The sequence below is a fragment of the Microcaecilia unicolor genome, chromosome 1, assembly GCF_901765095.1.
Source record: "Microcaecilia unicolor chromosome 1, aMicUni1.1, whole genome shotgun sequence".
Taxonomy (NCBI): domain Eukaryota; kingdom Metazoa; phylum Chordata; class Amphibia; order Gymnophiona; family Siphonopidae; genus Microcaecilia; species Microcaecilia unicolor.
In genome coordinates, this window is record NC_044031.1 from 94,004,427 (window position 1) to 94,018,219 (window position 13,793).

At 42.9% G+C, this 13,793-nt stretch overlaps 1 protein-coding gene across 3 annotated transcripts in view; it reads left to right on the top strand.

The window, feature by feature from the left end:
- Positions 1-13,793, top strand: part of PARD3 (par-3 family cell polarity regulator) — a 1,299,417-nt gene that overhangs the window by 964,650 nt on the left and 320,974 nt on the right. For all 3 annotated transcript variants that reach the window (XM_030199049.1, XM_030199057.1, XM_030199066.1), the window contains one exon: positions 3,989-4,114. In XM_030199049.1, the coding sequence (XP_030054909.1) occupies positions 3,989-4,114 (126 nt within the window). The remainder of the gene's footprint in view (positions 1-3,988; positions 4,115-13,793) is intronic.

Here is a 13,793-nt window from a genome sequence, read left to right on the forward strand (position 1 = left end):
AGGTGGGGGTATGGCAGGGCAGGGAAAATGTTGTGCCCACCCATATTCAGCATTGTACAGGCACAGGAACCTGGCTTGTACTCTCGGTTTATTCTAACTGAGGTCCACTGAAAGAGCTGAGAATGCTAAGACTGCCAGGCAGTGTCTCTGAGTAAATGGTTGCACAGTAGTGAAAGATATACTATTCCATAAAGGAGCATAGCTAATTAAGATTTCCTTTTTGGTGAGGAAGGAGGACATTTTCAGCTTGCAGTCATTTCACATTTCAATGTTCTTTTATTAAAATTAATGTTCTTTTATATGAGGTAAAAAAAATATAGAAGTTAAAACTAGTTGTGCAGTGCATATTGAAATAATTATAAGTTAATGTTTGCCTAAAGCCCTATGAAATCATTGTATGTAATGACTGGTATAGTTCTTTTATCACCTACTATTTTTAGATCTAGTAGTTAAATCTTTAAACATCTGGTTCCTGTAAAGTTGGCTGCATGACTTTCAAATGTTCTGCTACACCAACTGAGCATATCTGCCTTTAAGTTAGAACTATTGTTGTAGAACTCTTCCAGAATGAGGCAAAAGGCAGCCCCAAACATGCTGTGTAAATGTTCTTGGGTGCAGTAATGCTGAAACTACAATGAGGGGTACTGGGCAGATGAAGTACTGCAGTATAACACAAAAGAAGTTTCATTTGTTGTTTTCATGATTTTATTTTAGGACAATTCTAATTCAGTGATACTTTGTATGTTTAGTTTTGGACTTTTTTAAATATTAAAAACAGCAATAAAAACAACTGTGGATTTCTTCATTGTAATAAAATTTCTGGCCAGTAAGGTAGATTATAAATGATCTCATGAATAAAAAAATGCCGATTTCATATATTACATTGAGATTACATTTTCCACATTCATATTATTTCTATATAGAGACATAGCTCATTGAAAGGAAGTTAAATGTTCATTGTAAGTTTTGTGTTCCTATTTTTCATAGTATTATATAAACCTTTTGATTACTTTTGCTAGTATTTATTTTTGATTATTATTTTACATCTAAATGTGTTAGCAGTAGATAAGGGGAAATGGTTGTTATGGATAATGCATCATCTGGAATGTTTTCATTCTGCTGTAGGTATTTCCAAACACTGGACCTATGTTCAAATATGTGACCATCTCTGGGAAAAATGAGGTTTTAATGAATTCTCTTAGAATAAGCAATTTCTAATACAACAGTCCAAGCCCCAGAGCTGCCTTGGGGTCCCGATTTTTGAAAGGGAGGTTTTAGTATACACTCCCAGCCCTGCTTTTACGCCGCCCACTCTACCGCTCTGTCCCCTGGCATACCTCAGTCCCATGGTCATTCCAGAAAATATTTGGTTTACACCAGTGATAGCAGGGATGAGTAAGAGGGAGTGTTTCAGTTCACTCTATTACACCCCCTATCCAAAATCTATTCCCCCCCAGGGCCATAATGTGAGAGGGCCCCTCACTTTGGGCTTAAGCCCACTCCAAAAATTGTGGCACTGGTTTAATCGCTGGTGGAGCTGCCCAAGCCCTGCTAGTTGAAGAGGTTCACTGCATGAGTCTCCTACCATTGTCCCCATCCGTCCAGTGTCTCCCACTTTATCTCTGTATCCTTTTGTCCATCGTGTATCCTCTCTCTCTCTCCCTTCCCTTTCATCCACCATTTTCCGTCTTTCTTTCCCAATCCTTCCATCCAGTGTGTATCTTTCTCGCTACCTTTTTCCATTCAGCATGTCCCCTCTCTCTCCCCATCCTTCCAGTGTCTCTCCTCGTTTTCTCCATACCCTTCTATCCAGTGTCTTCCCCATTCTTCCAGCATCTTCCCTCTTTCTCCATCCGAACAACCAGGGTCCTCCACTTTCTCCCCTTCCTTCTCCCCAGCAGCTTCTCTCTTTCCTGCCCTTATCCATGTCCCCTATTTCTCTCCCCATATTACCATTTATCTCTCTTTGTACCCCTCTTCCATCCAATGTCCCCACTCATTTTCTCCCCTCTGCTCTCTCCATTCAGCACCGCCTGCCTCCCTATCCATACCCTTTCCCCCTTCTAATTCCCCTTCCACCCAGTATGTCAGTGTTTCCTTGCCACTGCTGCTTCTCCCGAAGAGCAGCAGCGGGCACAGCAAAAGAACAAGAAAAGTAAGTACGAGACTGCAACAGCCTTCAGGCATGCACTGTTGGCTCTGCCGGTCCTCTGCTCCCCCCCCCCCCCCCCCCCCCCCCCACTGATGTCAGCTTCCCATTCCAGGGGCAAAGACGACAGTGCATGCCTGAAGGCTGCTGTGGCCCTGTGCTTGCTTTTCTTCTTTTGCTTCTGCAGCCGCTGCTGCTCATTGGGAGAAATTGCGGCAGTGGAGGCCTTGGCTCAGCACTGTGTCTCACTGGGAGACTTTCCCGCTTTGGCAGGAGTGTAGGAGACTTGGCAGACTGAAGCCCCATCCTTATATGTGAATATATATATTTTTTTAAGTTACAGAAGTTCAAACATCACTTTTTCAGACTGCTTATAGACCTATGACATGAAAAATCGGCCATCCTTAACATTTTGGATCCACTATTTTAGTCACCTTTTCCAACTAGAGGAGAGATTATTTCTCATTTTAACTTTATAGAGCCTATTACTTGAAGAATTCTCCAAATCATTTAAGAACCAGATCGGAAATGCCAAGCTAATTAAGTTTAATTAACAAAAGAATATGGTCTATGGTATCAAAGATTGTAGTTAAACTGAATAAGAATTGCTTTGATGCCTTGAGATAAATATCACTTAACATCTAAAATCAATTTAATAAGCAAGGACTCTGTATTGTACATACTTTGAAAACCACATTGATAATGTTGCAATCAATCATTTTCTGTCAAATAGGATGTCAATTAAGCAGCTACTATAGCTTCCATCTGTTTAGTCAACAGTGGTATACTAGCAATTGGCCTAAAGTAGAAGGTAAAGACAAATCTAATTCTTCCTTCTTAGCACTTGCTTCGGTCAAGGAGGCAAAAATTTATCCCATAATCTGAGACTATCCCACAGTGGGTAAAAAGCTGTTTGTCTTTTTTAAGAAATGGCCATTTGGCAAGTGAAGCAGTTGCTGCATGGCCATTTCAGGAGAAGCACTTACCACAACCCATTGAGGTGGTGATAAGGGCTCCCATGCTAACCCGACGGTAACCGGGCAGTGCACAGCACTGCCCAATTACTGCAGGTAAACACTGGCGCTACAAAAAGTATATATATTTTTGTAGCACCAGAAATGGCGTGCACTGGGGTGAGAACTGCCGTGGTAGCCCAGCGGGACTTCCAGTTTAGCGAGCGGTAAGCCCATGTTGGGCTTACCGCCACTTGGTAAAGACCCCCTCAGTTTTTACTAATCAAGTTAGAGTAATAGGATTTTATTAGCAGTGAGAAATAAATCCTTATATTGTCTAGCTGATTTCATGTCATTTTGGAATTAGCATCTTCTGTTTGTCTCCAGAAATAATGTAATCTCTCACATACATATTTAACATTTTAAAATTCAGGAGAGTACCATGGAGTTGCAACATTTTCACACACTGATTAGTGTTATTAGAGGTAATCCTATAAGGATCCATGTACAGTTAGGCGGAATGTATGTGCATAAATAACAATAGTCCAGCTGCTCGCTATTCTGTAAGTATGCGTATATCTTCGATAGTGTGTACTTGGCAATGGGCGTTCACGTAGCGGAGTGTGTGTGTAACTTAAGGAATATAGAATACTGTTATGTGCATATTTCCGAAATCTGGGTGTGAGCATGGCTGGCATGAGTACTCTTGCCTAAACACATACCTGTGTATATTCCTGGTTATGCTAATATTCTATAAAGGAAAGTAGGCTTCGAAGAACATTGTTCATGTCCCTTCTCCCTCCCCCCTCCCCAGCCTCTTACCTTTAACATGAGAATTCATTATTTGCAAACTAGGTTTTACAGTTCTTTTGGTTTTTTTTTACAGATTTGGCAAATATCGTAAAGATGACAGGTTAGAGAAAAGCGAGCAAAGAGGATCCTATAAACTGAAAGAAAGAGAAGCACATCCTTCAGAGGAGGAGCGAAAACATATGAGGCAAGAACAGGAAAGGTAGGCTTAAGTTTATAGTTAGTACTATCAGGCAGTTTTTGCTGCTAAAGAGTTGGATTAAAACATGTTTTATTGTATATTTAATTAGGTAAGAAGCACTGAGATTGCAGTCTGTTCTACAGGGTCAACCTGTAAATTGTTTGTAAAATATGTGAATGCATATTTACCTCTTTTAAAGTAGCAAACATGCACAGAAAATTGGTTCTACTTATCTATTAAGAAGGCTAGGGGGTAATTTTCAACCATAGGCATTTTTTACATTTATAAATACAGTAGCAGACTTAGATGTAGGAGTGTAAATGGAGATGTAGGAGTGTAAATATACAGTTTCATAAAAGGCAGTACATATGTGTATATGGCAACACCCACAGTTTTAAATGTACATAAAGGAAGCATGTTATGGGTAGTCCTTCAAAGTATATGTGAATACCTTGGCATTTTTACCCATTTGACATTTACACCTATTCAGTCACACCCCCACGTGAGTGGGCATGAGGCATGGACTCTCCATAGTCACAGCCAAGCCACAGTGTACAGTAGAGCAAAACTCTTTATTGGGTTATGCATAAATTATATACCCAGGCCTGTTCCTTTCATAGGTCATGTAACTCCATTCCAGTAGCAAGGGAGTGGTTCCTGCCAGGTTACAGCTAGTCAGCTTGTACTCAGAAGTATCAGCATAAAAGGTCAATATTTAACAGATGAGGAAGGACCCAGATTCTATTAAGCCATGAGGTCAGAAGTTCCTGATAGTCAACTGAGAACTTTCCTAACTTGGCCACTCTTCTGATTCCTTGTTCTTAACTCATGAAGGTCTTCCCTGTTCCTACCTGCCCTGGGCTGGAGGCAGGACATGCAAATGTAACTCATGAATATTCATTGTGGGTATCCTGAAAACCTGACTGGCTGGGGTTCCCCCAGGACAGATTTGTAAACCACTGCCTTAACCTCTACCCAGTGACCTTGAAAGATTTTTTTTCTTCTTTTACTACAACCCCTGTATCATGGTAAACAAGAACTCCCGCTCTTCTTCCATACATTGTTTGGGTGATTCACACCTGAGTTCATTCTATACTTTGTAACATTGTGTAGTTGGGACCAGAGGGTTGAATCCGCCTACCTCACTTCAGTATCTGTGAAGCCCTCCAGCAACTACTGAATCAGAGTTAGTTTGCATGATCCCTCTGGCAGGATCACTAACTGTCTCACCCACATTCCTTGGTTCATCAATCTCTTCCAGATGTTGAGTAAGAAAGACTCTTGAAGCTCTCCTATCATGTGGATTATTGCACCAACAAAAATCAGTAAAAATCACATCTTGTCTCCCCTCCACTGGAATAGGACTTAAGAGCATAAGAATAGCCATACTGGGTCAGACCAGTGGCCCATCTAGTCCAGTATCCAGCTTCCAACAGTGGCCAATCCAGGTCACAAGTACCTGGCAGAAACCCAGTTAGTAGCAACAATCCATGCTACCAATCATTGGCTTTGTGGAAAAGTCCTAGCCTCTTGGGCTTCTAAAGTTTTATAATATGAAGTTCATAGCCAGCACAATCCTAGTGGCCCCACAGTTCATCTGGAGTTTAACTACGTTTATATCCTACACTCTCCTCAAGAGTTCAGTGTGGCTTACAAAAATTAAGAGACTGAACGTTACCCAGGAATTACATTACTGAAATAATAACATAGCTAATTGTTAAAAGTTGTATATAACAAAATTCTAAAATAGTTATCTTAAAACAACAAACTTCTGAAATAAATAAATATTTAACAATTTACGAAATCTTGTCAGGTGCGGAGGTTCATTCCACCACCTAGCAGCTTGAAAAAATCCCTAGAAGCTGGATCAGAATTTCTGGCAGACTACAAAGTCAGTTATATAATAATTTTATAAAATTGTGGGCATAATTGATTTTTTAATGGACTATTTGCTTGTTCTCGATTCCCAAAGGAATTTTATTCTTGGCCTCCTACACACTGTAAATTCATTAGCTCAAATCTTCTTCCCAGTAGTGATGGTGTCCGTGGACAAATGCCGGACAAAATGGTAGAGACTATTATAACAAAATTACAAAGCATATTCAAAAGCATGGATTAATGAGACGTGTAGGGGCATAATCGAAAGGGACGGCCAAGTTTTGCTGAGGACGCCCCAATCCTGAAATTTAGGTCGTCCTTAGATTTGGATGTCCCTAGACATGGACGTTTCTGACTTTCGGCGATTTTCAAAACCAAAGACGTCCATCTCAAAAATGTCCTAATGCAAACCATTTGGGTGTGGGAGGAGCCAGCATTTATAGTGCACTGGTCCCCCTGACATGCCAGGATACCAACCGGGCACCCTAGGGAGCACTGCAGTGGACTTCACAAATTGCTCCCAGGTACATAGCTCCCTTACCTTGTGTGCTGAGCCCCCCCAAAACCCACTACCCACAACTGTACACCACTACCATAGCCCTTATGGGTGAAGGGGGGCACCTATATGTAGGTACAGTGGGTTTGTGGTGGGTTTTGGAGAGCTCGCTGTTTCCTCCACAAATGTAACAGGTAGGGGGGTATGGGCCTGGGTGCACCTGTCTGAAGTGCACTGCAGTACCCACTAAAACTGCTCCTGGGATCTGAATGCGCTGTTACGGACCTGAGTATGACATCTGAGGCTGGCATGACATATTTTGAAAGATGTTTTTTGAGGGTGGGAGGGGGTTAGTGACCATTGGGGGAGTAACAGGAGGTCATCCCTGATTCTCTCCGGTGGTCATCTGGTCATTTCGGGCACCTTTTTGTGCCTTAGTCGTAAAAAAAACAGGTCTGGATGAAAACGTCCAAGTGTTCGTTAGGGACGTCCTTGTTTTTTTCGATTATGAGTCAAGGACGTCCAAGTGTTAGGTACGCCCAAGTCCCACCTTCGCTATGCCTCCGACATGCCACCTAGAACTTTGGCCGTCCTTGCGACGGAGTGCAGTTGGAGACGTCCTAAATCGGGTTTCGATTATGCCGATTTGGACGTCCCTGGGAGAAGGATGTCAATCTTCCAATTTAGGTCGCAAGATGGATGTCCTTCTCTTTCGAAAATGAGCCCCAGAGTGACTTGCCTGAGGATTTGAACTTTGGCTTTCCTGGTTCTAAGCCCATTGCTTAAGCCACTAATCCACTTCCTCTCCCAAGTCTTTTTCAGTTACTTCATTGATAAATATGCCCTAACCTTGGCCTATCTGCTCGTTTCATACAATGGTGACACTCAGTTCAGACCTGGAGAAAAGGAGTTCAATAATAACAAAAAGATTTAGGGGAAATTGATAAAGGTGTGGTAAAAGTGCTGAATCCTGTGGTAAAAGAAGAATGTTGCTTACGTTATTCTATGTACCCAGAAGTATCGGGCCACAAAGCCATATCCCGATGCTCCCTGGACACCAGAGCAGGGTCCCCCCCTGCTTAAGGCTTCCCTGACTCAAGCCTCCCCCCCCACTCACCACATGTTCAAGCCCACACACTCCCCCTCCCTTCACCCCCCACCTCAACGATAGCCCCTGCCCCATCAAAGGGCTACCTTGACATCATTGGTGGTCCTGAGGGGCTCTTTAGGCAGCAATGATGGCCCTATTGCTCTTGCTCAGTCTGGCACTGTATCCAAAATGGCACCCCTAGTGGTAATCTTGTAAAATTATCGCTAAGGGGTATATTTTTATATATGCCATTTTGGATGTGGTGCCGGACTGGTCAGGAGCGATTGGGCATCACTCCTGCCTGAAGACCTCCCGGCCCACCAATGATGTCAAGGTCATCCTTTGAGGGAGCAAGAGCCTTTTGAGGTAGGGGAGTGGGGGGGCATGAACTTATGGGGAGTGGGTAAGGCTTGAGTCGGGGGGGGGGGGCGAAAGCCAGGGGTACTCTGCCCTAGTGTCCTGGGTGCATCAGGTTGTGGCTTTGCAGCCCAATGAACTAAGTTGGTGAAATAACTCCCAGCAAAAAGTGATTTTTGGGCCCTTTCACAACTTTTGTTGTAACACCGCAAGTTTCATTAGAGTATTTGCATAATAGTGAGATACAAAACATTAATTTGCATGTTTTGCATCTCATTGCCATTTAACCCGTGGCAACTTAAATACCATTGTGATATTTTTTGTCAAGCAGCATATGTCTGTTTTAAGTTGTGTTAAGGGCCAAATAATGTGACTTAATGCTCTTAACTCTGCATGATGAATTCCCCCCCTTAAGACATAAGTTCTTATGAAACACTTTCAATTTCTGGGTCATTGAAGTTGACAGTTCTGTTTTTCTGTAATGAATATGGACTTGAGGTATTCTAATTGAAGATACATCATATCCATCCTGTTGTCTCGGGTCTACATATATAAATGTGCTAAAAATTAGCCTAAATTTAGCCATTACATTTTTTGAGTGAAAGGAAAATAAATTACTGCAGTGATATGGAATAAAATGATCCATGTTTGTTTTTGTATTTTCATGAGAGAAGTTGCAAATCATTTGAAAAAGAACTGTCTGGAACATCAGCCAGTGAGAATATTTTGTGCCTCTGCCTCTTCTATAATTAATGATATAGAGGTTCAGGTGATCCTCTTTCTCCATGAGGTCCATTTATATTAGTCATCCAGTGGCTGAATTCTCTTCATATCAGCTTTTCTTTTCAGTTTACATCTCTGTAACTTTACTGTTGCAATACTTCTGGGAAGAAGGTTTGAGCTAATGAATTTACAGTGTGTAGGAGGCCAAGAATAAAATTCCTTTGGGAATCGAGAACAAGCAAATAGTCCATTAAAAAATCAATTATGCCCACAATTTTATAAAATTATTATATAACTGACTTTGTAATTCTAATAGTAATCTGCTTACAACAGTATTTTGCTTAAACTTCTGAAACTTTTCCCCCCATATTGATTGGAAACCAGATGAACAAATTAATGTACTGCAATTTGCTATTGATTGAAATAAAAAGTAATAGACTGCCTCTTATGAATGTGCTAGTTTTTACAAGAAGCACTAAATTTAAAGTTACAGATTCACAAATTCTCTTCAACTAAGTGTGAACCTCTCTTAAATGTGCTTGTACAGGTGAGCCAGTGGAAAGGAATGCTCTCTGGTCCTCACCTGTCTCAGTAGGAGCTAATGTATGCTTTAAGATTTGCAAGTTGGAATTAAAAAGAAAGGGGGGAAAGGAAATGGGACTTGATATACCGCCTTTCTGAGGTTTTTGCAACTACATTCAAAGTGGTTTACATAAATTCAGGTACTTCTTTTGTACCAGGGGCAATGGAGGGTTAAGTGACTTGCCCAGAGTCACAAGGAGCTGTAGTGGGAATCAAACTCAGTTCCCCAGGATCAAAGTCCACTGCACTAACCACTAGGCTACTCCTCCACTCCTTTCCCCATTTCATTTAATACATCTAAAATAAAATGTTCAATTTTAATTTTTCTAATTTTGATTCTGCATGCATTTCAAATTGATTAGCTATAAAGTACATTTTTGTCCTTCTAAATGTTTGTTCCTTATCATCCTGCTAGAGCAGTCCAGTTCAATGGATTATATTCCTCTACCAGCAGATTGAAGCAGGGAAGTTAGATTTCAGTGGCATCACCAGTATAAGGAGTGGTGCAGCTTGAAACTTGCCAGTATTTCTCTGCCTTTCAGTAGGTGGTGCATGTTGGACTGCTGCAGCAGATTTAGTTTAGTTTAGGTTTTGTTTTGTTTTTTTGTTGGGGGGGGGAGTAGGTCTGACTCTACAAGCCTCAGTTTATGGCCGGTGGCCCTGTAGTTACTTTGTAGCTGGTAAAGTACTCCAAGGATCGGATCATGGTCCTCCTGGTTCAGACTCCCCTCTACAGCCCCACACATTGGCCCATGGTCCTTTGTTTTGTGGGGCTTGCTGGCACATTTCTGTGGGGCTACTGCCAGTAAGGATAGTTTCCTCTGCCCCCCACCCCTTCACAAGACCCTTTCTGTAAAGAATTTTGAAAGGAAGCCTTCTTTACCTCAGCTTTACCTTGGGGAAAAGAAGCTGAGTTAGCTGGCAGCAGGCCTATTTTGTTCATCAGGCCTGTCCTGGGAGGGGACTCAACTGTGTAGCAGTCAACTGGGGTGGTCCCAGATGTAGGGGGATTCTGGCTGACAGATGCTGTGGGACCTGGCGTGTGAGAACTGCTGCCAACTCTTTCTGCTCCATATGTGATGGGAAACATGATTTTTGTTGCTTAGGAGGCCCCGAGGATTCCCCTGAAGCTCCCCTGGATGGAAGAGTGCTTCCTCCCTGAGGCTTCTGTTCCCCCTGTGGTCTTGCAACTTTAAGTGGGAATGGTAGCCATTATATCCTTGCATTGTGTTTTTGACATGTAGACTGAGAGAGGTTGGGTACCTAGCTCTAGGGGGTTCAGTGGCCTCTCCTGCCATCATAGAACCTCAGGTCTCCCAGGGGTCCTCAGTTTAGTTTCACCCTCATGGAATGTCTCTGCCAGTCACTTTCAGGACTAGGGTTATGTCCTGTAGAGGTGCTACTGAGAGCACAGCTGGAAGTAGGTTTTGCCACAGGGTCTGGGGACTTTCCTGTCATAAGAAGGGTTCCTCATCTCTCATCTGGTGTGCAGGAGGGTCAGCCCTTTATTGGGGACTGGCAGCTCCTTCTCCTCCACCCACTTCTTCCAAGAGCCCCCAGTGAGATTATTTAGGCCTCCTTCACAGAAGAGCTGTGGGGAGGCAGATTCTGCCTGTTTTTCTAGGAGTGGGCCTTAGTTACTTCTGCCCAGCTGGTCTTAAAAGAGGTTCAGCAGGTACAGGCACGAGCGTTCAGATCCCACTTCAGATGCCTTTAGGGTGTCTCACTGCAGGTTGCGCTTCAGAAGGTCTGCAGTTGAAGGAGAGTTTACAACATCTGCTTGGACCAGTACTATTGAACCTTTTCCTGTGAAGGAACTTGAGCAAGGTCATTACTCAATATATTTGGCCCATTCTAGATGTAAAGGGAGTAAATGCCTCCCTTTGAGTCCTGCATTTTAGGATAGACACATTGCATTCTGTGTGATGATCTCAGTGAGACTGGGAGAGATTAACCTCTCTCAATTTGGCTGATGCCTATTTTTAATATAGCCATCAAGGATAGTCACAAACACTAGCTGTAGTTTTATGTTCTGGGCAATCACTGTTGGTTAAGGTGTTTCCCTTTGCTCTAGCCAAAGTCTTCAGAGGCTTTTCCAAGGTTATTGTGGTAGCTTTAGTATTTCTTCACAAGGAAAAGATTTGGATCCATCCCTCGTTAGATGATTGATCTGAACCAGCTCAGAATAGGAGGCTTTGGCGACAATGGACAGGGTAGTCTCGATTTTACAGAGGTTAGGATGGATTATAAACTTGCTGTCAGGCTTTTCCAAAAGCGGAAACTCGGATCGTGAGCCCTTGGGCCACTGCCGAGGAGTGGCAGTGGCAGGCAATACCACCCCACATTGGGATAAGACAGAACTCTGACCGGGACAGCTAGACTTCACCTGCACTTGACCACCGTTCCTCAGGAGTTGAGCCCCTGAGTGCAGGTGGCCGGCAGGACTTACTGGACAGGGCTGGAACTGGATACCAGGGGCATAGCTATGGGTGGGCCCATATTTGGCTCAGGCCCACCCAGTTTCATTGATGACCAATCAGCTGCCAGCAATCCTGCACAGCTACAGGCAGTAGTCCAATCGCATTAGTGAAGCACCTCCTACTGCCCTGCTTGTTCCTACTATTCAAGAGTCAAGCATCGGATGGAGGGGGGGGAGGAGGAGGTTCGGCTCCGCTCCACAGCGCACTATGGTAGTTTACTTCGCTCTGCTTCCGTTCCCTATGGCTGCCTGCTGCAGCTCCTCTAGCCTATCCTCACTTATGTGGTCTGCCCTGCAGTGCATGCGTGGATCTGGCATGGCCAGATTTCATTTCGCCGTCTCTCCAGAGAGCCCCCAGGACGCAAGTGGTTGAATTGAGAGTGGGAGACAGCATGGCGTCAAAGGGTTAAGACCACGGACTCAGAGGTTGGTCTATGTTTTCCCTCCCTCGCACAGCCATAATCCCGGTGCACTCGGGGCAGGGCAAACGGGCCTGTGGGCTGCTGCGTCTATGTTGTCGTTCTTTATTGTTGGTGCTGGTGGCATTTTTTTTAAAATCTCGCTTGTGTTTTTCAGTAAGCCGCCTTGTTCAGCAGTATGCGGATGTACACAGAGGTATAATAACGGGATAACTTTTTGTGGGTAGAGTTGTGATGTATTGTGTCATTTGGAGAGGCTGCTTGTGGGGACATCCTAGCACGTGATGTATTCGTGTTGAGATATTTTTCTCCTGGTGAAGGGCCACTAAAGTAGACATTATGAGAATCAGGTGCTCGACATTCAGAGTTTCTATCAATCTATTTACTTATTTTATGACATTTTTATGTGCCAAGACACGCACTAAAGGATATGAATTGGGTTGATACATGGGAGTATTTGAAATCTTTTTATTTTTTTTCCTGTGTCTGGGTCAAGTGAAGGGGATGGTTTGTGGGAACTTGCTCCTTTTGTTTTGTGGGGTGCAGTGGTATATTATAAAGGTGCACTTAATATTGTTTATTGATGCTATTTAAGTGAGAAATAGTGGGTGATGGGGCAGAGCTTCCATCATACAGAAGTCAAGGATCAGTCTGGGTGTGTGCCAACATTTTCCAGTTCTGTAAAGTCTGTTTGGTTGTGAAAGGCATATATATATATATATATATTTTTTTTTTTTTTTTGGGGGGGGGGGGGGGGGGGGGGGTTAATCTTTGTCTCCAAGCTCTGTGTTTGTATATAGATGAGTCCCAGGAATAATGATGGCTAAGGGAAAGCAGCAGTAAAACAGTTGGAGCTGAATGACACTTATGTTTTCCAAATGATGATAGCTTGATGGGATGTCCTTGTTGTAAGACCAGAGTAAATAATTTCTTAGCTTCTTGCCTAAAATTAACCAAGGAGGAACAACTCTGTCTCACTGCATTTCCAGTTTTAGCACAGTATAAGTCATCACAAGGACAAAATATAAGAAAACCAATGGACTGCATTAGGGGCTTATAGCCCATGTAGTTATGTTTAAACAAATGAGAGATCTGCATGAAAGAAAATGTTTTTATTATTTTGACTTATGAAAACCACTTGTCCCTGAAACATGTTCAAAATGGAATAATCTATTTGTACAAAAGAGATGATGTGAAGATATGATTCCATATGCCCCAATGAAAGAGTTTCAATTTAATTTCAGTATATTCCTTTATTTAAAATTTTCTGTGTTCCATAAAGTATGTATCTGGTTTATGTTGATGCAGGACATCTGTTGGGCAGATAATTTTGTCATAAAGTGCACGCTAAGGCATTATTTAGACTATCCCATGAAACACGGCTCATACCTATATACATAGTGCCCACCCATATTAACTCTAGGCCCATCCAAAATGTCAGGTCTGGCTACGCCACTGCTGGATACCAGCAGGATACACACAGGGAGGCTAGGCAGAATACTAGACTAGGACTCTCAGACAGAAAAGGGACAGAACTGAAAGCTGCAAGCAGCCACTGAAACAGGGAACAAACACTGGTAGACAAGAGACAGAACTGAAAGCTGCCAGGCAGCCACTGAACAAGAAACACAGGCAACCAAGAACTAGACAAAGACATACAACAAGAAACAAGACTG